General features: G+C 46.2%; 2 protein-coding genes across 2 annotated transcripts in view; one reads left to right on the plus strand and one right to left on the minus strand.

Moving 5' to 3' along the window:
- The window catches only part of LOC140723663 (zinc-binding protein A33-like), a 217,202-nt gene that overhangs the window by 99,195 nt on the left and 92,320 nt on the right, over window positions 1-25,687 (minus strand). The window lies entirely within an intron of this gene.
- On the plus strand, window positions 1,966-24,128 carry LOC140723668 (nuclear factor 7, ovary-like). The gene is made up of 6 exons (XM_073038234.1): window positions 1,966-2,001; window positions 11,439-11,633; window positions 13,568-13,590; window positions 13,678-13,796; window positions 22,830-23,011; window positions 24,123-24,128. Exons 1-6 carry the CDS (start codon window positions 1,966-1,968, stop codon window positions 24,126-24,128), a joined length of 561 nt encoding a protein of 186 aa, XP_072894335.1.

A 25,687-nucleotide genomic window follows, 5' to 3' on the forward strand; every position in this document is an offset into this window, starting at 1 on the left:
CCGCCTGTATCACGGACCCCTATACGGGACCAAAGGGATTGTGGAGAGTAAATGTGGTACTCTGTCGAGTATCACTGTGATCCGTCCCCACTGGCCTGTCCTATCCAGGACCAAAGGGATTGTGGAGAGTAAATGTGGTACTCTGTCGAGTATCACTGTGATCCGACCGCTCTGGCCTGCCCTATCCAGGACCAAAGGGATTGTGGAGAGTTATTGTGGTACTCTGTCGAGTATCACTGTGATCCGTCCCCTCTGGCCTGTCCTATCCGGGACCAAAGGGATTGTGGAGAGTAAATGTGGTACTCTGTCGAGTATCACTGTGATCCGTCCCCTCTGGCCTTCCCTATCCGGGACCAAAGGGATTGTGGGGAATGTAAATGTGGTACTCTGTCGAGTATCACTGTGATCCGTCCCCTCTGGCCTTCCCTATCCGGGACCAAAGGGATTGTGGAGAGTTATTGTGGTACTCTGTCGAGTATCACTGTGATCCGTCCCCTCTGGCCTGCCCTATCCGGGACCAAAGGGATTGTGGAGAGTAAATGTGCTACTCTGTCGAGTATCACTGTAATCCGTCCCCTCTGGCCTGCCCTATCCGGGACCAAAGGGATTATGGAGAGTATATGTGCTACTCTGTCGGGTATTACTGTCATCCAGCCTCTGTTCCTGCCCCTTATTATTCTTGTCTGTGATTACAATGCGACAATCTCTGGCCCAATGTCCCCTCTTTCTACAAACCCCATTTCTGTCCTTAGCCAAGTGTCCTCTTCATCTGCACTGTCCGCACAATCCTGCCACCCATTCTGGGTTCTTCGTTGGGACCCGAACTCCATCTCCTCACTACCGGTTCTCTGTGCACACTCTCGCTTTCCCCCAGTCCCTTTAAAGAGTCAATAGCGCTCCCTATTCATCAGAATTTATGTCACCCGGGGCCAGGTCTGACACAGCGAATTGAGATTAGTTAACTTAAAGGAGTGGGCAGGCTTGGGTCTGAGACAGTTTAGAAAAGTCTGCACTGCCAGCTGGACATACTGATCTGTCCAGGGGTTTGCCGGCATTGGACTCTCACGTATCCTTAAAACGAGCTATAAAGTATGCAAGGGATTCTCCTTTTTTCTGTAGTTATCGGGTAAATTCACTAAAATCCGCATGCAGTCGGGCTGTCATTCAAATGGGTTCCCTTACCTCAGTGACCCACCGTGCCATGGCTTGTATTACATCAGCCCCTCTGGTGGTTCCCGGTCACCTTCTGGTATCTGCCTGGGAAAGGGGAACCCACTCCCTGTCCCTATCCGAGAGGTTCCATATATAACCCTGAGGAGTGGCACAAGTCCCCGGGCAGGGTCTGGAAAGGGGAACCCACCCTGTCCCTGTCCGAGAGGTTCCATATATAACCCTGAGGAGTGGCACGTCCCCGAGCAGGGTCTGGAGAGTTTGGCATGTCTGTGTGAGCCAATTATGGAACGCCATTGGTTTTTCTAGCGGTTCAGAAGCATCACTAATCATACTCCATAACTCATCGGGGTCCAGGGCGTAGGATTGAGATTCCTCTCACCATTATCCGGGGAAACTGTCTGAAATTTCTCCGATAGACCGCTCTGCTGGCTCAGATCTCATTCCCTTTGATTTTGTTATCTGCCGTGTCTGTGCCCGGCTAACAGGTGTTAATTCGGGGAGCCATTCCGTCCCGGCCCCTCTAGGCGTGGAAACAACAGCCGATGCAGAGGGAGCCTCGGCAGGTGGTTATCGAGGCCGCTGTTGGACGTCTGCAGCTACTTCATTGACCTCGGAGGGGTCTCCAATTGATCAGACAGGAGAGGGGAGCAGAAGGAGCCGGCAACTGTGGCCACCAGAAATATTGGTGCATATTGGACCAGTAGCATAGGTAGGAAAGGTGCGGTCCTCAATAGATATACAAGCGTATTAGGGAGTGACGTAGAACACTGAAAAGAGACCTTAAGCGTAGTGATGCCTCGATTCTGCCTGAGCCACGTGCCAGTGAAGGTAAGAACAGGATGATTGACAGATGACAGTGTGGCTGTGAAACTGGTGCGGAGGGGCAGGGTCCGGGATCATTAGTGAACATAGGACCTGTACAACAGGGACTGTTTACACCTGAACTCGGGGGGGTGGGGTGGGTCAGTGTCTGCTGATATCCATGTGGGTAGGATTGCTAGAGCTGTCTGAGAGGTTTTAAACTAATTTGGCAGCAGATCTGAACTGGAGTGATAGGGCTGAGGAGAATGTTTTTAGTTTTCAAACAGCGGCAGTGTGTAGTGAGACTGCCACCATTGAGAGGCTGACGATAGGGCAACATTTCAGTGGGCGGGATGAGTTGCAATGCAAAAGAGCGAGGAAATGAGAAAGGTGATGAATACGGAACTGAAGGTTTTATATTTGAATGTGAGCAATACATGGAGTAAGGGAGATGAACTTGTGTCACAGTTACAGATTGGCATTGTGGGCATCACTGAATGGTGGCTGAAGGAAGATCATAGCTGGAAGCTTCATGAGCAAGGATACAGATTGTATTGAATTATATTATTTTCTATTTTATATTTGTAAATAATTTTTCCACTTTTTGATCATCTATTTTCACATTGACACAAGAGAGTTTTTATTTCTGTTGATCAGTGTGAATAAAACAAATCTAAATCCACTCTGTCTCAATGTTGTAAAACAATAAAAGGTGAAAACTTCCAAGGTGACAATAAACGAGGACTGAGTGTCCTCATAATCTAATCTAAGTGCAATCACGAAGAAAGCACGGCCGTGCCTCTCCTTCCTTTGAAGTTTGCAAAGCCTCAGTATGACATCGAAAACTTTGACAAACTTCTACAGATGTGCGGTGGAGAGTAGCTGCATCGTGGCCTGGTATGGAAACAGCAAAGCCCTTGAAAGGAAAATCCTACACAAAGTAGTGGATACGTCCCAGTACATCACGGGTAAAACCCTCCCCTCCACTGAGCACATCTCTATGGAGTGCTGTCACAGGAAAGCAGCATCCATTAGGAAGGACACACACCAACAAGGACATGCTCTCTTCTCACTGCTGCCATCTGGAAGAGGGTGCGGGATCCTCAGGCCCACACCACCAGGTCAGAAACAGTGACTACCCCTGAACCATTAGGCTCTCGAACCAGAGGGCATAACTTCACCGAAATTCAGTAACCCCTTCACTGAACCGTTCCCACAACCTCTAGTCTCACTTTCAAGGACTCTTCATCTCATGTTCTTCATCTTTATTTCTCATTTATTTATTATTATTATTTCCTTTATATTCACAGTTTATTGTCTTTTGCGCTAAATTTTTAGTCCGTCCTGTTGGGGTTGGTTTGTCAGTGATTCTATTATGGCTCCTGGATTTCCTGAATTTTCCCCAAAAAAATGAAACTAGGATTGTGAATGATGACATGCTTAAACTTTGATAATAAATTTACTTTGTAGATTTTAAATTGTACAGTTAAAGGGAGACACACACACACACACACACACACACACACACACACACACACACACACACACACACACACACACACACACACACACACACACACACACACAATGGTGACAATCATACTGGTGCCCAAAAAGAACAGGGTGAACTGCCTCCATGACTATCACCCAGTGGCGCTCACATCTACTGTGATGAAATGCTTTGAGGGGTTGGTCATGACTAGAATCTACTCCTGTCTGTGCATGGACCTGGACCCACTGCAATTTGCCAATCGCTACAATATGTCTACAGCAGATGCAATCTCACTGGCTCTCCACTCAGCCTTAGATCACCTGGACAATAGCAATATACAAGTCAGGCTGATGATTACAGCTCAGCGTTCAACACAATCAGACCCTCAATTGTAATCAACAAGCTCCAAAACCTGGGCCTCTGTACCTCCTTCTGCAACTGGATCCTCACCAGGAGACCCCAGTCTGTGTGGATCAGAAATAACATCTCCTCCTTGCTGACAATCAACACTGGCACACCTCAATGATGCGTGCTCAGCCCACTGCTCTACTCTCTCTACACCACGTCTGTGTGGCTAGGCTCATCTATAAACTTGCTGATGACACAACTATCGTTGCTGGAATTTCAGATGGTGACGAGGAGGAGTACAGGAGTGAGATAGATCAGCAAGTTGAGTGGCGTCACTGCAACAACCTTGCACTCAGCATCATGAAGACAAAGGAATTGATTGTGGATTCAGGAAGGGGAACTCGAGGGAACACACACCAGTCCTCATCGAGGGATCAGAAGTGAAAAGGGTGAGCAGTTTCCATTTTCTGCCTGTCAACATCTCTGAGGAACTATCCTGGGCCCAACATATTGATGCAGTTACAATGAAGGCACAACATCGGCTATATTTCATTCGGAGATTGAGGGGAATCGGTCTGTCACTAAAGACACTTGCAAATTTCTACAGATGTACTGTGGAGAGCATTCTAACTGGTTCCTTCACTGCCTGGTATGGAGAGGCCACTGCACAGGATCGGAAAATGCTGCAGAAAGTTGTAAACTCAGCCAGCTCCTTCATGGGCACTGGACTCCACAGCATCCAGGACACATTCAAAAGATGATGCCACAAAAAGGTGGCATCCATCATTAAGGACCCCCATCACCCAGGACATGCCTTCGTCTCATTGCTACCATCAAGGAGGATGTACAGGACCCTGGAGACACTCTCACCGGTTCAGGAACAGCTTCTTCCCTCTTCCATCAGATTTCTGAATGGACAATGAACTCAAGAACATTTCCTCTGTATTTTCCCTCCGGTTTTGCAATACGTTTTGAATTTACTTTTATAAATACTTATTGTGATTTATACGTTTATTATTATGTATTGCAATGTACTGCTGTCACAAAACAATAAATTTCACCACACATGCCGGTGATATTAAACCTGATTCTGATACACAAACACACACAGCTGGGCTCAGACATACAACACTCCCACATTCCTCCCTTTGTGACACCCTTCTTGCTCCGTGGCCCCCGGTATGAAGCTCAAACTGTTGCAACACCTGCCCTTTAAATTCATGGCTGAGGCTGTGTTGTGTCTGTTCACTGTTTGAGTTCGATATTAAATGAAGAGCATTGAATGGGAAGGAAGGTTTGAATACAAGAATAATGATCTCCTCTGAAGGTATATGGGGTCCTGGTCAGAGCGTACATGGAACACTGAGCACAGGTCTGGTCTCCCTCCCGGAGTCAGCCTGTGGGATGAAGGGAATGAAGAGAAGGTTTCAGAGATTGCTTTGGGGGGGGAGGTAGTGTCCTCAGAGAGATTACACTTTGACTGGGCCTGTCTCAAAATTAGAGAAATAAGAGGTGGTCTGACTGAGACAGACACAGTCTCACAGGGTATTGACAGGGTGGGGCAGGAATGGTGTTTTTCTTCACTGGGTGTTGAATAAGGGGTCACAGACTCAGAATCCGATGTCATCTGACAGGACTTAAATGAGGAGTGCGGCAAATCTTTGGATTTTTTCCCCATAAGGTTTCTAAATTCACAAGGAATATTGAAGGGCTCAGCGAAGATGGGAACATTGCAACAAAGTGTCGCTGAGGTCAAAGATCAGCCATGATCGGAGTGAAAGGCAGAACAGGGGCAAGGGGCCGAATGGCCACGCTTGCTGCAGTTTCTTATTTTCGAAAGCACGAATTTACCTTTGCGCCTTGTTCTCCCTTGGCCTTCAGCCCGTCCGATTACCCAGGGGAGCGGTGAGAGCACCGGAGATCCATCGGCTGCTGTTGCGGGTCAGATCCGGGCTCCCAGCAGCAGGAAACAGGTCTGAGAGGAAACTCCCGACAACAGGCCCCTGATTCTCGGCAGGAAAAGACCGGGCACCGTCCGTGCAGCTGAAACATCTCACGGAATCTCTGCCACGGGAAGGATTCACCCGGCCGGTGTTGCAGCCTTTACCCGAAATTTAGCTCCCAATCTCCGGCCTCTCCCCGGGTCCACTCGCTCTCAGCTCCAAACCTCGGACCGCTCCGAACATTCAGCATTCACTGGCACTCCTCAACCAATAGGAACAAGACTCTCCCAGCAGTGCCGCTGATTGGCTGTAAGTGTGACTGACGGGCTGCTACAGGGAGCTGGAGATGTCAGTCACAGTTTGTTCTCGGAATCGAAGGAATTTCCCCGAAACTCAAACTTCAGGGTAAATTTTATTATCAGAGTACGGATAACTCAACACATACAACCCCGAGAAGCATTTTGCTGCGGACACAGAAAAGATCGACAGAATAGTGTCAGCTGGATCAGTGAATGATCAGCCAGAGTGCGGAAGACAATAAACTGTGCAAATACAAATATAAATAATTAGCAATTAATAACATGAACATGAAATAACCGCAGCGGCTGCTGATGGATCTCCGGAGCTCTCACCGCTCCCCTGCTCAATCCACCGGCTGAAGGCCAAGGGAGAACAAGGCGCAAAGCGGAACTCGTGTTTTATAAAATAAGAAACAGGAGGAGGGGTGGCTATTCGGCCCCTTGCGCCTGTCCTGCCCTTCACTCAGAACATAAAACCATAAGACACAGGAGCAGAATTAAGCCGCCTGGCCCATCGAGTCTGCTCCGCCATTCGATCACAGATGATTCTTTTTCCCTCCTCACCCCCAGTTCCCGGCTTCTCCCCGTAACCTTTGTTGTCATGTCCAATCAAGAACCTATCATCTCCGCCTTAATGACACCCAACGACCCGGCCTCCACAGCTGCATGTGGCTACGAATTCCACTAATTCACCACGCCTTATCTAGACATTTCTCCGCATCTCTGTTTTGAAAAGGGTCCCCCTACCCTGAGGCTGTGCAACAAATTCCACAGATTCACCGCCCTCTGGCTAATAAAAATTCTTCGCATCTCAGTTCTGAATGGGCGCCCTGCAATCCTCAAGTCATGTCCTCTCGTACTAGACTCCCCCACCATGGGAAACAACTTTGCCACATCCACTCTGTCCATGCCTTTCAACATTCGAAATGTTTCTGTGAAGTTCCCCCTCATTCTTCTAAACTCCACGGAGTACAGTCCAAGAGCGGTCAAAAGTTCCTCATAACCCTCTCATTCCCGGAATAATTCCAGTGAATCTTCTCTGAACCTTCTCCAACGTCAGCACATCCTTTCTTAATTAAGGAGCCCAAAACTGCACACAGTATTCCAAGTGAGGTCTTACCCGTTCCTTATAGAGCCCCAACATCACATCCCTGCTCCTATACTCTATTCCTCTAGAAATGAATGCCAACATTGCATTCGCCTTCTTCACCACCGACTCAACCTGGAGGTTAACCTTAAGGGTATCCTGCACGAGCACTCCCAAGTCCCATTGCATCTCAGAACTTTGAATTCTCTCTCCATTTAAATAATAGTCTGCCCGTTTATTTCTTCTATCAAAGTGCATGACCATACACTTTTCAACATTGTATTTCATTTGCCACTTCTTTGCCCATTCTCCCAATCTATCCAAGTCTCTCTGCAGACTCTCTGTTTCCTCAGCACTACCGTCCACTCCACCTATCTTTGTATCATCAGCAAACTTAGACACAAAGCCATCTATTCCATAATCCAAATCGTTGATATATAACGTAAAAAGAAGCGGCCCCAACACGGACCCCTGTGGAACACCACTGGTAACCGGCAGCCAACCAGAATGGTTTCACTCTCTGTTTCCTGCCAGTTAGCCAACGCTCTATCCACGTATGTAACTTTCCCGTAATTCCATGGGCTCTTATCTTGTTTAGCAGCCTCATATGCGGCACCTTGTCAAAGTCCTTCTAAAAATCCAAATACACAACATCCACTGCATCTCCCTTGTCTAGCCTACTTGTAATTTCCTCAAAAAATTTCAATGGGTTTGTCAGGCAGGATTTTCCTTTAAGGAAACCATGCTGAGTTTGACCTATCTTGTCATATGCCTCCAGGTACTCCGTAACCTCATCCTTGACAATCGACTCCAACAACTTCCCAAACACTGATGTCAATCTAACAAGTCTATAATTTTCTTTTTGCTTCCTTGCCCCTTTCTTAAATAGCGGAGTCCTCCGGACCCATGCCAGAATCTAGTGACTTTTGAAAGATCATTGCTAATGCCTCCGCAATCTCCACAGATACTTCCTTCAAAACACAAGGGTGCATTACAGCTGATCCTGGAGATTTATCTACCCTGAGACTATTCAGCTTCCTCAGTACTTTCTCTGTCGTAATTGTGACTGCGCACACTTCTCTTCCCTGACACCCTTGAGTGTCCGGTATACTGCTGTTATGTTCCTCAGTGAGGACTGATGCAAATACTCATTCAGTTCCTCAGCCATCTCCTTATCTCCAATTACAATTTCTCCAGCATCATTTTCTATCTGTCCTGTATCTGCTCTGACCTGTATTTTTATATACTTGAACAAGTCCTGCTGTTCCTGCCCCAATCCTGTCAATATCCTGTGAGATTGAGCTTGTTCCTTTTACTTCTCTAATTCTGAGACAGGCCCAATGCGATCAGTCACCTCCGATTTCACTCATTTTGTTACGATGATTGGTTGTGGGAGCATCTCAATGGACGGTAAGTGAGTGTAGTCATCCTGTGTTGTTCCCGAGCCTGATGGTTGAGGGGTAGTAACTGTTCCTGAACCTGGTGGTGCGAGTCCCGAGGCTCTTGTACCTTCTACCTGATTGCAGCAGCGAGAAAAGAGCCTGGTCTGGGTGGTGAGCATCTCTGATGATGGAAGCTGCTCTACTCCGACAGCGTTTCATGTCGATGTGCTCAGTGGTTGGGAGGATCCACCCGGGATGCACCGGGTCGAAACCAATTCCTTGTGTCTGTTCATCAACGGGGCGATGAACTACTTTGATCATCGTGCCAAACCTTACCTGGGGAGAGGGAAATTGCTAATGCCTCCGCAATCTCCACAGCTACTTCTTTCAGAACACGAGGGTGCATTCCAACTGGTCCGGAAGATTTATCTACCCTTAGACTGAGGGAAATGGCAATCGAGATTTCGAGTTCAGACAGTCCAGCTGAAGGATCTCGACCTGAAAGACGATTTTACATTTCTCTCCACAGATGCTGCCTGACCCGCTCAGTCCTTCGAGTTTGTTACTCGAGATTCCAGCATCTGCAGTCTCTTGTGCCTCTCTGTTCAGAACTTGTCCCTTTCAGTCCGGCCTCAGACCGAACCAGGCTCTTCTCTCCGGCTTCATTTCTGTTCTGCTTCTTCTTTAGCCAATCACTCCTACGGAGCACAGGCCGCCAACAGCAGCTCGTCAGAGTCCCCTGTCCAGGGCGAAGGTTACCGGCCCTGTGGCTTCTCCTTTCACCGCAGGACTTCAATCGTCTTCCAGGGGAAGGACCTTCCGATCCCAGGAATGAGGCCTTTGGAGGTTCATTTGACATTTCTGTGCACTGCCACTTTTCGGGATGTGGTTGTAAACCCCAGGCCCAACGCCGCTACTTTCGGAGCCGGGCGTAGGCAGTCCATGGCCGAGTTTTCATTTCTGTTCTGATCTGTTTAATGTGTTGTTGCTGATCTCACCCTGCGATGGAAATTACCACTATTACTTCCCATTGAACACATCCAGCAGCAGAATGTTCATTCCCCGAGACTGTTCCGTCATGCTTAATCTGTTTCTGATCCCTCCCTGATATAGATACAATTCCTCCCTCAGACAGCAACATAATGTTCATTCCCTGAGACTGCAGCGCGCGTAGTGGACAATCGCGGTACTGCAGGGGATCAGCAGCTCCCGGAAAGTGAAAGCATTCTGAATCAGGAAGTGCTGGAGTTAACATGGCTTCGAAAGGACCGGCCGAGAGTTTGAGCGAGGAGGTGATTTGTTCCGTCTGCCTGGATTTCTTCGCCGATCCGGTTATACTGGAGTGCGGACACAACTTCTGTCGCTCTTGTATCACACGGTGTTGGGAAAGGGAGCAGAGAAACTCCTGCCCGGAATGTAGAGCGGTGTTTGCTGACCGCACCCTCAGGGTGAATCGGGCCTTAGCAAATCTGACACAAAAAGTTCGGAATCTGAGCCTGAGCCCGAAAGGGAAGGAAAGTAAACTTCACTGCGAGGAACATGAGGAAGAACTGAAGCTGTTTTGTGAAACGGACAAGACACTGATCTGTCTGGTCTGCAGAGATGCGCAGGAACACAGAGAGCACCGCTTCATGCCGATTAAAGAAGCTGTTAAAATCTACAAGGTAAAACTAACCCGAATTTGATCTTCACTCTATCTTCCATTCTTCTGCCTGGGACCACAGGAGCCTTCACATCGAACACATCATTCCCCGCAACTTTCACCAACTCCAACGGGATTCTACCACCAAACACATCTCTCCCTCCAACAGCCCTGACCCACCCCTCCACACAACTCTCCGCGCTCTGTAAGGATCGTTCTCTACGTACTGTAACTCCATTATCCACTCACTCCTACCCACTGATCTCCCTCCTGGCACTGACACCTGCAAGCGGGACAAGTGCTACACCTGACTCCTAACCTCCTCCCTCGTCACCATTCAGGGCCGCAAACAGCCCAGTTCCTCCCGTTTCTTCCATGGTGAATTGTCCTCTCGTATTAGATTCCTTCTTCTCCAGCCCTTTACCTCTTCCATCTGTCCCCTCTCAGCTTCTCACTTCATCACCCTCCCCCAAGTTCCCCCTCACGTTGTCTCACCCGTCACCTATCAGCTGGTTCTCATACCCAACCTTTTTATTCTGGCTTCTGTCCCATTCCTTCCCAGTCCGAATGAAGGGTCTCATTCCGAAACACCGACTGTTTATTTCCCCTGAATAGATGCTGCCTGACTCACTGAGTTCCTCCGGCATTTTGTGTGATAATCGGGTTTGATCACCTGTTGCTTTTGATGCATCTTTGTTTCTATTTCTTTCACTCTCTGACTTCCAGGATCAGCTAAAATCTTCCTTAGACTCTCTCACAAAAAAGAAATCAGACTTCCAGAAAAAGGAGCAGCAACAGAAAGAGAAGATTTCCGGAGTTCGGGTGAGGCTTCCTGAGCGGAATTTCGGATATTACTGTCGAGTTTTGCTCCATTTAATGCAGAATAGCCGAGTATCGCAGCTCTAGTGACCTGGGTTCGATCCTGACCTCTGCTGCTGTCTGTGTGGAGTTTGCATGCTCTCCCTGTGGTCATGACAGTTTCAGACACATCCCAAGGACATGACGGATGAATGGCTAATTACCGATAACCCTGTGAAGGTGGGGTGGGTGTGCGTGAATCGGATGGGAGTTTATGGGTCAATAAGTGAGAATAGGTTTCAGGAAAACGTGAGGGAATGGTGTTGACGGGAATGCTCTCAGAAGTAGAATGGACTCCAATAGACCGAACTGAACGACAAAAGGAAACAGGGCAGAGCAATGCAGTATATTAATCTTCACCTTTCATTCAACAGGAACAGTCACACAGCCTTCAGTCCCACATCACATCCCAGTTTGCTGAACTGCGCCAGATTATCACTGAGAAAGAACAGAGCTTACTCAGGGATCTCAGGGAAGAAGAGAAGAGGATTCTCAACCCAATGGAGAAAAATATTCTAGCTCTTCAAGAGAATATAAGGATTATTCAGGAGGAAATCACAAAGTTAAAGGAACAGATGGATCAAAAAGACAGTGTGATGTTTCTCAAGGTGAGGGATTCTATTTCAATTTGTTTCTGACAAAGGGCACTAAATGAACAGTGGTATATTTGAAATAAACACAGCACCGAGGCCAATTCTAACAAATCAATTGCCGCTGCTGGCGACCTCACACAAGTTGTTATACTGGCATGATGCGCCCTCCCATCACTCCAATAATGACATTTCAAAATGTCCAAGATACGCTTTCAGTCCTTCATTAGCAAAATACAATCTTGAAGCAATGAAACTTCAGGGTAATTAATTGTAAAGTAAGTTGCAACACAGCGGTCAAGAACAGAATGACATCCGCCCATCCCCAGCTCAAAACTGCCCAGAACAAAGTACAGATACGTAACTTTTTCCCTTCGCTTTTACCATGCCTGCACTCACGTGACGAGTTACCATAATAAACACATAACACAGAATACAATGCAGACAGAAAACAGACGTGTTGCTCCTACACACAGCATTTACAAATGGCAGTAAACTGTTTCTCACCAGACAATTGATGCAATTATTCAGGGTTGTTGTTGTCCCATAATAATAAGATTATTAAGGGATTGGACACGCTGGAGGCAGGAAGCATGTTCCCGCTGATGGGTGAGTCCAGAACTAGAGGCCACAGTTTAAGAATAAGGGTAGGCCATTTAGAACAGTGATGCGGAAAAACTGTTTCAACAAAGTAACAAGGACTCTTCTTCCAACGGCATCCTGAGTCACTTCCCTTGTCCCGCTCTGCTACTCCTGCCAAAAGACCCCAAACCAGACTACAGTCCGTCACAAATCTCTCTCCGCCCAGCTCTCTCTAGAGTGGTGGATATGTGGAATGCTGTGCTCCAGAAGGCAGTGGAGGCCAAGTCTCTGGATGTTTTCAAGAGAGTTAGATAGAGCTCTTATAGATAGCTGGGTCAAGGGATATGGGGAGAGGGCAGGAACGGGATACTGATGGTGGATGATCAGCCATGATCACATTGAACGGCGGTGTTGGCTAGAAGTGCCGAATGGCCTACACCTGCACCTATTGTCTATTGTCCCAAAACTGGACTTCCACAACTTCTGTATATCCCAGGACAGAATGCAAATTTCTCTGAAATTATTTACTCTGATCATAACACAGAGCTCCTGACTGTGTCCTTAATTCTACATTAAATACCCTCTAAAACTCTCGTTAACTCCCAGTTCCAGTCACAGGCTGTGAGTGTGTCTGGTGCGGTTGGTGTGAGGGTCTCTCTGTCAATCAGTGAGAACAAAGAATTTGACCCACACATCAGACTTATCTTCTGTATCCGGTTTCCATCAGATTAGGGAAACTATTATTGTCTTTTTACTTTTACAGATAACATTCAAATAAACGTTCAACTGTTCAAAACATAACCAGGTCATTCGGCCCATTTTCTCCTCTCAATTTCCCTGCTTCACAATCCTCCACCCACCTACTCACCACAACCAGCAACAGTGCCCCGAACTCCCTGGTCCCTCACGTGTTTATCCAGCCTCCCCATTACATTCAATCTCTGCTGTTCCATTTCAGCCACTCCTGTGGCAGCGAGTTCCACACCCTCGTCACTAAATTTCTTGTGGAATTTGTTAAAATCCATCTGGAATTACATCTCCCCACAAGTCTCCCCATAAATAGAGGTACTTCCTCCACCTGCACACAATCACATACATCACTGATCTTAAATTCCTCCATCCTATCAGCCTGACGTCATATCCAGATGATAATGCACAGCCTGTCCTGTCTTCCCTGTAAGTTTCATAATCTCAGTAATGGTCTGACATTCAGAAACTTTCCTTGTAAGTTACCCCGTGGTTCTGTATTGTCCGTGTGTGTGAGTAACTGCGAGATTGGGAATTTTCAACACCTTGTAATGATTTGGATGAAATTCAGGATGTGGACAGTAAGTCCAGGTCTAATTGGATTTGTGTTTTATTTATTTCAGCAGGAAGCTCGTCGGAACAGAAGGTAGGACAGACTCTTTACTGAAACCCTGAATGGATTTGTAAAATAGTTCAGAATAGCAATTTATAACCAGCAGTTTAATATTTACAGGATTAATGACGATGTCCTGGAATTGGCAGTGACAGATGATACCCTACCGGTTGAAAAATTCGATCACGTCTATTTGTTGAAAACAGTGCTGAGAGAAACACTTGATTCTATTAATCGAGGTAAAACTCATAAAGATTCATTTCTCCTTGTTTATGAAGCTCATTTTAGTTCCAATTTGAGGCAAAGATTGTCTGTAATACTGGGCTGAAGGGGAACTGAAGTTTATTTCACATCAACCCCACCGACTGGGAGGCATCACTGTCACATGGTCAGCTGGAGATGTCAGACCCCTGAACACACCAGCACAGGATCACAATACAACCAATACACGGGAGTGACAGATGAACCACCCTGTCCTGATCCCAGGCAAACGCACTAACACACCAGGACATGAGTTTGGATCTACCAGAGGAACTGGGAATTTAATACTGATGATAATATTGTAGGGAATAAAAGCAGGTATCAGTGTGGTGACAGGGATTGTCAGGAAAATACACAAGTCCTTCATGTGCCCTGTGAGTGCAGACTCTGACTGACACAGGTCTTCCCCCTTCCGGATCAGCATCTCTCACTGTTGTTAGAGGCAGAAGAGGGGAGTGGTCGTGATCGGGGACTGAATCGTCAGGGGAACAGACAGGAGAATCTATTGATGTGAACGGGACACCCGAATGGTATGTTGCCTCCTGGGTGCCAGGGTCAGGGATGCCTCGAATCGTGTCCGCAGCATTTTAGAGAGGGAGGGAAAAGAGCCAGATATTTTGGTAAATTTGTGACAATGACATTGGAAGTAAAAGCGAAGAGGTCCTGAAAAGAATCTGGCTAGCTTGGTAGAAAGCTCAGAAGCAGCACCCCCAGGGTTGTAATTTCTGGATTGCTGCCTGTGCCACGTGCTGGTGAGGGTAGAAACAGGATAATTTGGCAGATAAACATGGCTGAGAAGATGGTGCTGGGGACAGGGATTCAGGTTCTTGGATCATTGGGATCTCATCTGGTGGAGGAATGACCTGCTCAGAAGGGATGGGTCGCACCTCAACCTGAGGGAGAACAATATTCTCACAGAGAGGTTTGATAGAGCTGTCGGAGAGGGTTTAAACTAATTTGGTGGGGTGAGGGGTTGGAAGTGGAATGAAGGGATAGGACTGCTGGTAAAAATGCAAAGATATCGTGCAGTCAGACTGTCAGATAGGGCGGACAGATGAGAGGAGAAAATTGCAGCCAGCAGGGTGAGTATCAGTGCATTAGAGATGCAGAATTAAAAAGGGTAGCAGATACAGTACACAAAGTGTTATATCTCAATGCATGGAGTATGAGAAATAAGGTGAATGATTTTGTTGCACTATTACCGATTGTCAGGTATGATGTTGTGGCCATCACGGAATCGTGGCTGAAGGATGGTTGTAGTTGGGAGCTGAATGTTCAGGGTTACACAATGTATCGGTGGTATAGGAAGGTCGGGTGAGGGGGTGGTGTGGCTCTGCAGGTAAATCAGCAGCAAGATGTGACATAGGATTGGAAGATGTTGAATCTTGTGGGTTGAGGTAAGGAACTGCAAAAGTAAAAATGACACTGACAACAGTCATATACAGGCCTCCCAACAGTCAGTGGGTTGGGGCCCACAGATTACAACTGGAAATAGAAAAGGCTGATAAAAAGGACAATGTTATGATAATGATGGGAGATTTCAACATGCAGGTCAATTGGGAAAATCAGGTTGGGAAAGGATCTCAAGAGAGTGAGTTTGTTGAATGCAATGTGATGGCTTTCTAGAGCAGTTTGTCGTTGAGCCTACTCGGGGAACAGCTCTACTGGATTGGGTGTTATGTATTGAACCAGAGGTGAGTAGTTAAAAGAAACCTTAGGAAGCAGTGTGCTCACAACATGCTGAGTTCAACTTGAAATTTGATAAGGAGAAAGTAAAGTCTGACATTGTAGTATTTCAGAGAAGTAAAATAAATTACAGTGGTCTGAGAGAGGAGTTGGCCAAAGCAAATTGGAAGGAGATGCTGGCAGGGATGAGAGCAGAACAGAAATGGTGTCAGTTTCTGGGAAAATGAGGAAGGTGAAGGATAGATGTATTCCAAAAATAAATAAATACTCAAATGGCAAAATAGTAAAACCGCGGCTGACAAGGGAAGACAAGTTAATGTAAAGGCAAAAGAGAGGGAATACAACTAAACACGAAATTAGCAGGAAGACGGAGGATTGGGAAGCTTTTAAATATCTACAGAGAGGAACTGAAAGAATGATTGGGATGAAGAAAATAAACAAGAAATAGATTTGAATTGACTTTATTACTTACATCCTTCATATACCTGAGGATTAAAATTCTTTATGTTACATCTCCGTCTAAATGTGCAATGTGCAATTTATAGTAATTTATGATGAATTATATGTATAACAGGCTGGTTAATATAACATAGAAATTCAGTTGTGTCCACATGAGTTAATCAGTCTGATGGCCTGGTTGAAGAAGCTGTCCCGGAGACTGTTGCTCCTGGATTTTAATCTGTGGTTTAGATAGCATTCAATCCAAGAGCAGGGATGTGATGCTGAGGCTTTATAAGGCACTGGTGAAGCCTCACCTTGAGTATTGTGAACAGTTTTGGGCTCCTTATCTAAGAAAAGATGTCCTGGCATTGCAGAAGGTTCATTTCATAAGGATGATTCCAGGAATGAAAGGGTTCTCATATGAGGAACGTTTGATAGCTCTGTGTCTGTACTCGCTGGAATTTAGAAAGATGAGGGGGAATCTCATTGAAACTTTTCGAATGTTGAAAGTCCTAGACAGAGTAGATGTGGAAAGGATGTTTCCCATGGTGGTGGAGTTTAGGAAAAGAGGGCACAGCCTCAAGACAGAGGGGTGTCTATTTAAAACAGATGCAGAGAAATTTGAGCCAGCGGCTGGTGAATTTGTGGAACTTGTTGTGTGTATTTAAGGCAGAGCTTGATAGGTTCTAGATTGGACACAGTATCAAAGGTTACGCGGAGAAGACCAGGTAGTGGGGCTGAGGAGGAAAAAAAAGGATCAGCCATGATTGAATGGCAGAGCAGACTCGATGGACAAATGGCCTAATTCTGCTCCTATGTCTTATGGTGATCAGATCACTACATTGAAGCATTGTGAGAATGAGCTCGGACACACCAACACGCATTGACATGGGTCAAGATTTCATCTCGGGAGAAGCACACACAGCATAACCGGCCTGGCAAAGCTCCCTCACACACATACACAGGAAGGACTGGCAGACTGTAGTCAGAGCCTCAGCAATGTACGTTGTTATTTCCCTCAGTAACCTGGAAACCAGTCTCTTCAGAGACAGTCATTTATTCATTTAAACAACTCAACACACCAGACATGTGATGACACAGTGTAACATACAAATTCTTAAATGTGTACACTCTCCTTCAATGTGTATACACACTACACGGATATTTACCACAATCAACACACACACACACACACACACACACACACACACACACACACACACACACACACACACACACACACACACACACACACACACACACACACACATACACACGGATATACTATCAGAGAGTGACACACGGCCACAGAAATAGGCACAAATTCCCATTTAGGATTGAAATCTGCCGTCCTTACCCAGTCTGTCTGTTCTGTGGCACTGAGCTGCCCTCTGACGTGACGTCACATCAACACTTCACAGACAGACTCCGGGGTGAGATTCCTCAGGAGGATGATCTGGGAGGGTTTGACGGATGTTGAACTCACGGCCCACTTCATCAATCTGCAAGACTAAGATGTCTTCTTGAGCATGGCCCATTTGTGTGTGTTTGCCCCCCCCCCCCCATCCCTCTAACCATTTCCCATCTGCGTACCTGCCCAAATTTATTTTAAAATATTTTATTTTTACCTGTTTGTACAGCGTCTGGGGGCAAATTCCATTTACCAACCCCCCACTCTATGAGAATGTTACCCGATAGACCACTCAGAAAAATGTCCCGTTTCACTTTCAATCTGAGGCCTCTGGTACAGTACTCCCATTTCTTGGAAAAAGAAACGTTATTTAAGCTCCTTATGAATTATTTACCTTGATAAGGGGTCATACCTGAACATCATACACTACAGCTGAATAGCCCAAGCTTACCCACTCTCTCCTTTTAACCCAAGCCCCCAGTCCTGGTAACATCCTCCTGAAGCCTCCTGTCCAGTGTAATGACATCCTCCCCATATTCGGGAACCGGAAATGCAGACAATGCTCCAAGTGTGGTCTATCATCGACATCAAAGGCCTTGCTGAATTTCATGTGGACAGTGTGGAATAGGCTGATGAATACAGGACTGAAGGTGTTTTTTTAGATTGGGACAAGAAGGGCGACGTGGGAGCTAAATTCTGAAGGAAGGCAGTTTAAAAAAAAACTTTGTGTACAAGAACGGCAAGACTGCGCAGGACAGCGCGGAGAGTTGAAAAAGATGACCACCCTATACAGCGGGCAGCGAAGTGGGTGGCAGCAGAGTGTAGGGCTTTGGCTCAACGGGTTTAGGCGGTAACGGGAAGAGGCGAGAGCGAGGCACCGACTCTTTTTCTCCCCTTGGCAAATCGGCCCAACGGACGGGGCAACGGCAGGGCACATTAGCTAACGGTTTAAAAAGTTCGTGTGTTTGGCGAAGTAAGTGGGTGAGTAGACCTATCTTCTTTGTTTCATTCCTGTAGAATTAGGTAGCATGTCTGCAGAGTTAGTGCTTTGTTCAGGGTGTCAGATGTGGGAATCCTGGGAGACCTGCAGCCTCCCTGATAGCCACATCTGCACCAGGTGAACCGAGATTCAGCTCCTCGGAGACCGTGTTAGGGATCTGGAGCTGCAGCTTGATGACCTACTGCTTATTAGAGAAAATGAAGAGGTGATAGACAGGAGCTACAGGGAGGTAGTCATCCCTAGGCTACAGGGGTCAGAAAACTGGGTGACTGTCAGGAGAGGGAAGAGAAATGCCCGGATAGTGGAGAGCACCCCTGTGGCTGCCCCCCTCAGCAACAAGTATATCGTTTCGGATGCTGTCGAGGGGGATGACCTGACAGGGGACGGCCACGGTGACCGGGTCTCTGGCACTGAGCCTGGCGCTGTTGTGCAGGAGGGAAGGAGGGAGGAGGAATGCGGTAGTCATAGGGGATTCCATAGTCAGGGGAACAAAGAGGAGATTCTGTGAGCCTGGTAGAGATACCCGCATGGTGTGTTGCCTTCCATGTGCCAGAGTACGGGTTACACCTGAACCCGAAGGGGATCAATATCATAGCGGGAATGTTTAATAGAGCTGTTAGGGAGGGTTTAAACTAATTTGGCAGGGGGATGGGAAACTGGAATGATAGAGCGGAGGAGGGGGAAAACAGAAATAAATCTCAGATAGTGAGCAGTCAAGATGTCAGGAAGGACAGGCAGGTGATGGAGCAAATTTGCAGCCAATGGGATGAGTTGCAGTGCAATCAAAACAAAAAGTACCAAATACTGGACTTAAGGTGTTATACTTAAATACACACAGCATAAGGAATAAGGTGTCGTACAGCTACAGATTGGCAGGTATAATTTTGTGGCCATCACTGAGACGTGGGTAAAGGCCAAACTCAGCATGGTTTCCTTAAAAGAAAATCCTGCCTGACAAACAAGATAAGAGCCCATGGAATTACGGGAAATTTACATATGTGGATAGATCGTTGGCGGATTGGCAGGAAACAGAGAGTGGGAATAAAGGATCCCATTCTGGTTGTCTGCCGGTTACCAGTGGTGTTCCACAGGGGTCCTTGTTGGGGCCGTTTCTTTTTACGTTGTTTATCAACGATTTGGATTATGGAATAGATGGCTTTGTGGCTAAGTTTGTTGATGATACGAAGATAGGTGGAGGGGACGGTAGTGCTGAGGAAACAGAGAGTCTGCAGAGAGACTTGGATAGATTAGGAGAATGGTCAAAGAAGTGGCAAATGAAATACAATGTTGAAAAGTGTATGGTCATGCACGTTGGTTGAAGAAATAAATGGGCTGACTATTATTTAAATGGAGAGAGAATTCAAAATTCTGAGATGTGATACGAACACCGTAACTGGGTCACTTACCAGCAAAGATAGAGAGGTCGGTTGAAGTCTGATGGTACTATTTTTAACAGTATTTATTGGTAAAAATACACAAAAATAATATCAATGCAAACATACAGATAATATACATCGTCAATACTAAATCTAAAAGTGCGGGTATAATAATAATCAATAAGAAATAACTATCGTTGTCTAGGGGATAATGTATTGTCCGATGGAAATATAAAAGTCACTCAGTTCATGCAGGCTTCAGCATTTGGTTGGAGTCAAGAGAGAGTTTTTAGAAACTTGCCAGCTTTTCCTTTTTATGATGTCGATCCTTCGAAATTTCGTTGGTGGCCTCTTCTTTAGCGAAGCCGTTCTTCCGTGGTAAGGCCCCAATCCCAGGCAACGGGAAAGGACGCACGCGAGCCCTCCACCGGCTGTCGCTATTAAACGCTGTCACGGGATTTCTAACATTTCTCCTGGAGCGTCTCAAGGGGTTGTTTCCCAGACCCGCTTTTATCCTTACTCACGGGGTCTCAGATGTCAATCAGGTTGGGATGATGCAATCCCTCAATCAGCCCACTCCGGTCATTCCCCGAGGTGTTCAATGAATAGTACAGTACTCAATACACAATTCCGTCTCCAAGAGACAATGGCCGTTATCCGTGGCTTAGTCTTGCTGAGGGGCCAGGACACATTGCAAAAACCTTGAGGATTCTCTCTCATTTCCTGGGTCCCAGACCCGAATTAAAAGCCATCTTGCGATTCTCAAGAAGGAGGGGACGAGAGTTGTTGCACATTCGGAACAGATGCAATGGGACTTGGGAGTGCTCATGCAGGATACCCTCAAGGTTAACCTCCAGGTTGGGTCGGTGGTGAAGAAGGCGAATGCAATGTTGGCATTCATTTCTAGAGGAATAGAGTAGAGGAGCAGGATGTGATGTTGAGGCTCTATAAGGCACTGGTAAGACCTCACTTGGAATACTGTGTGCAGTTTTGGGCTCCTTATTTAAGAAAGGATGTTCTGACATTGGAGAGGGTTCAGAGAAGATTCACTAGAATGATTCCGGGAATGAGAGGGTTAACATATGAAAAACATTTGACCGCTCTTGGACTGTACTCCTTGGAGTTTAGAAGAATGAGGGGGAACTTCACAGAAATATTTTGAATGTTAAAATGCATGGACAGAGTGGTTGTGGCAAAGTTGTTTCCCATGGTGGGGGAGTTTAGTACGAGAGGACATGACTTAAGGATTGAAGGGCGACCATTCAGAACGGAGATGTGAAGAATTTTTTTTAGCCAGAGGGTGGTGAATCTGTGAATTTCTTGTGGCAGTAGAGGCCAGGTCATTGGGTGTATTTAACACAGAGATTGATAGGTATGTGAGTAGCCAGGGCATCAAAGGTCATGGTGAGAAGGTGGGGGAGTGGGACAAAATGGGAGAATTGATCAGCTCATGATAAAATGTCGGAGCAGATTCGAAGGGCCGAATGGCCGGCTTCTGCTGCTTTGTCTTATGGTCTTATTTGAATGCACCAGTATACAGAATGAGGATCTTGTAGCACAGGTAGAGTTTGGCAGGTACAAACTTAGGCAGGTACGACTTTGGTCGAAGGAATAAAAGCAGAGACAATTCTGTAAACAGGGCGAAATTCAAAAATCAGAGGTGCAAAGGGACATGGGTGTCCTTGTGCAGGATTCCCTGAAGGTTAACTTGCAGTTTGTGTCAGTGGTAAGATTGGCAAACTCAATGTTTGCTTTCATTTCGAGAGGATTAGAATACAAGAACAAAGATGTAATTCTGAGGTTTTATAAGGCATTGGTCAGACCACACTTGGAGTATTGTGAGCAGTTTTGGGTCCCTTCTATTGGAAAACGTACTGGCATTGGAGAGGGTCCAGAAGATTCACAAGAATGATTCTGGGAATGAAAGAATTAACATATGAAGACTGTCTGATGGTTCTGGGCCTGTACTCACGGCAGTTTAGAGGAATGTCTGATTTATTATCTCCATCAACCCTATTCTCCCGCCTCCTCCCCATAACATTGGAGACACTGACCAATCAAGAAGTTTACTTATTAACTTCTGCTTTAAAAATCAAACATGAGAAACTCTGCAGATGCTGGTAATCCAAGTTACACAGGTCCTGATGAAGGGTCTCGTCAGAATTCTCTGACACCTGTCTGGAGAGAGTTGATGTTGGGAGGATGTGGGTGGGTCGAGAATGGTAAGCACAGCCTCCGTCTTTAGGGATGTCCATTTAGGACAGAGATGAGGAGGAATTCCTTTATCCACAGGATAGTGAATCTGCCACAGGCAGCTGTGGAGGCCAAATAATTGAGTATATTTAAAGCAGAGTAACACACACAAATTGTTGGGGGAACAGCAGGCAGGGAACTTTCTATGGAAAAGAGTAAACAGTCGATGGTTCAGACTGAAACACTTCATCAGGACCTGTGTTGCTGAAGGGTTCCTGCAAATTCATCCCCTGTCCTAATGAGGGGCTGCGGGGGATGGGGTTCTGGGAAAGGGGACAAAGTCATCCCCATCTGCCATCTTTGCCCCCTCTAGCTTCTCATTACGTCTACACACACAGTTCACCCACGGGGTTTCCACCCCTCCCCCTCCTGGTTCAATCTGCCATTCATCTCTCCCTTACTGGTTCCCATTATCACCTCCTTTACTGTCTCAAACCATCACACTGCCCCACTTCACACTCACAAATGAATGTGAACATTGTATGACGGGCCTGTTCCTGTGCTGTACTGTTCTATGTTCTCTGTTCCCAGTTTCGAAGAATGAGCGGAGATCTCATGGAAACACAAAATTCTTTCAGGGGTCAACAGGCAGGAGTGAGGGAGGATGTTTCCCCTGTCTGAGGAGTCAAGGGCCAGGGGTCTCTCTGCTCTCCATCCAGCGGAAAACCCTTGGGGAGACATTAGTTGTCCATCTGCTTTCGTTGGGGCAAACCACGGTAAAGGTTCGAGTCGGCCACCCGACCGCGCCTGTGGCCTAGCGGACTTTCCGTCGGTCCCGGGGCCGCGCTGCCCGAGTCTCCCCCCGATCCCCGGGGACTCTCTAATTCTCTGCTTCTCCCCCCAGTCTCTGTCACCCTGGATGTGGAAACGGTGAGTCCGTGTCTCGAGGTGTCTGAGGATCGGAAGAGTGTGAGACGGACCGGGACCGAGAGGAATCTCCCTGACACCGGGAAGAGATTCACAGGCCGGGTTTGTGTGCTGGGATCGGAGGGATTCACATCGGGGAGACATTACTGGGAGGTGGAGGTGACAAGGAATCGGCTCTGGTGTCTGGGAGTCACCGCAGAGTCTGTGGAGAGAAAGAGACGGGTCAGTCTGAGTCCGGAGACCGGATTCTGGGTCATCGGGCGGTTTGATGACGTGTTACATCGGGATTATGACGTGTTCGTTGGTCTCCTCTCCCCCGAGTCCCGTCTCCCTGCCGGTCCCATCCCCGGGAGGGTGGGAGTTTATCTCAGTTACGAGTCCGGGACAGTTTCATTTTACAACGCGGAGACCAAGTCCCATCTCCACACCTTCACTGGGAATAAATTCACGGGGAAACTTTATCCTCTCTTCGCGACTTGGTATGAAAACCAGTGGCTGAGAATCTGCTCCGGTTCCGCTCCGGGTCTGTAAACGGGTCGGGTCCCGGGACCGGCGTCAGGAGTAAAGTCCCTGTAAATATAAATGTGCGGAGAGTGCAGCTAAATACGTGGCTAAGGAGATGGTGCAGGAGGGAGGGCTTCATGTTTCTGGACAATTGGGCTTTGTTCCCGGGAAGGTGGGGCCTGTTCCGACGGGACGGTTTGCCCCTGAACTGGAGGGGGACTAACATCCTTTGCAGAGGGAGGGGAACCAGAGTGTTAGAGCAGATAGTGAGGTGGAGGAGGATAAAGGTCATGCGAGGACTGCATGTATAGACAGAAATCAAAGGTTTGTACATTAGGTTGTAAATTAATTTTCAGAGCTTTAGAAATTGTAGAAAATAAAGATTTCCAAGAAGATTTTGATGTAGAACATGACCAGAACATATGTGAAAAAGTGGCTACTTCAGTTTTACACCTATCGCAATAATTGTCTATGTTAGGACATATTTTGGATAGTCTCTCCTTTGTTAAATAGTAACAGTGAACAATTTTAAATTGAATTAAACACTGATTGGCACATATCAAAGAAGAATTGACCATCTTCATTAACAAAGGTCATATTAAGTTCTCTCTCCCAAACTTGTTTAAATTTTAGTGATTAAGGGGATCTGTTTTTTGCTTTTATTTATTTTTATTTTCCTTTATTTTGTGATGGTCGATTGATGACTTTTGAAGAGTTAATTAGCAAATATTCTCTCTCTCATACACACTTACTGCAATATCTTCAGGTTTGACATTTTTTAGAAACATAATTATCTAAGTTTCCATATATGCAAGAATCTGATTTGTTGGATACCATTTTGAATATGAATCATTTAGTAAGAGAATTTGTAATTCTCATTGGCAGAATTTATAATTTATTTTTAATACATTGATACAAAAAGATAACCTCCCACATAAGGTTTATACATGATAGAAATATTCATTGTTTCAGACGTGATAGAGGGGGAGGGATGAAAGGGGGTGGAGTGGCATTACTAGTCAGGGAAAATATCACAGCTGTGCGTAGACAGGACAGACCGGAGGGCTTGTCTACAGAGGCCATATGGGTGTAGCTGAGGAACGGGAAAGTTGTGACCACACTAATAGGGGTGTATTATAGACCGCCCAATAGTCAGAGAGAATTGGAGGAGCAAACCTGTATAAAGATAGCAGACCGATGTAAGAAACAGGAAGTTGTAATAGGGGATTTTAACTTTCCACATATTGACTGAGACTCCCAAACTGTAATAGGGCTAGATGGCTTGGAGTTTGTCAAATGTTTTCAGGATTTTTTTCTAAATCAATATTTAGAGGTACCTACGAGAGAGGATGCAATACTCGATCTCCTATTAGGAAACCAGACAGTCAGGTGACAGAAGTATGTGTAGGCGAACATTTTGGGTCCAGTGACCATAATGTCATCAGTTTCAAGTTAATTCTGGATAAGGATGGGTCTGGTCCTCGAGTTGAGGTTCTAAATAGCAGAAGGGCTAATTTTGTGGAAATGAAAAAAGATTTAGGAAGAGTGGATTGGGGTAATTTTTTTTTTCCTGACAAGGATGTGTTCAGTAAGTGGAAGGCCTCCAAATGTGAAATTTTGAGGGTGCAGAGTTTGCATTTTCCTGCCAGGATTAAAGACAAAGTTAACAGGCATAGGGAACCTTGGTTTTCAAGGGATATTGGCGATCTGGTTAAGAAAAAGAGAGAAGTGTACAGCAGGTATAGGCAACAAAGAGCAAATGAGTTACTTGAAGAGTATAGAAAACGTAAGAAAATACGAAAGAAGTAAATCAGGAAGGAAAAAAAAGACATGAGGTGGCTTTGGCAGATAATGTGAAGGAAAACCTGAAGGGTTTCTACAAGTATATTAAGCGTAAAAGGATAGTAAGGGACAAAATTGGTCCCCTAGAAGATCAGAGTGGTCGTCTATGTGTGGAGCCTCACGAGATGGGGGAGATCTTAAACAGTTTTTTTGCATCGGTATTTACTCAGGAAACTGGCATAGTGTATATGGAAGGAAGGGAAACAAGCAGTAGTGTCATGGAACATTTGTAGATTAAAGAGGAGGAGGTGCTTGCTGCCTTACAGCGCATAAAGGTAGATAAATCCCCCGGGCCTGACTTGATATTTCCTCGGACCTTGAGAGAGACTCGAGTAGAAATTGCAGGGGCCTGACAGAAATATTTAAAATGTCCTCAGCCACGGGTGCAGTGCCGGAGGATTGGACGGTAGCTCTTGTTATTCCATTGTTTAAAAAAGGCTCCAATAGTAAACCAGGTAATTACAGGCCAGTGAGCCTGACATCAGTAGT

The sequence above is a fragment of the Hemitrygon akajei genome, unplaced genomic scaffold (assembly GCF_048418815.1).
Source record: "Hemitrygon akajei unplaced genomic scaffold, sHemAka1.3 Scf000124, whole genome shotgun sequence".
Classification (NCBI taxonomy): Eukaryota; Metazoa; Chordata; class Chondrichthyes; order Myliobatiformes; family Dasyatidae; genus Hemitrygon; species Hemitrygon akajei.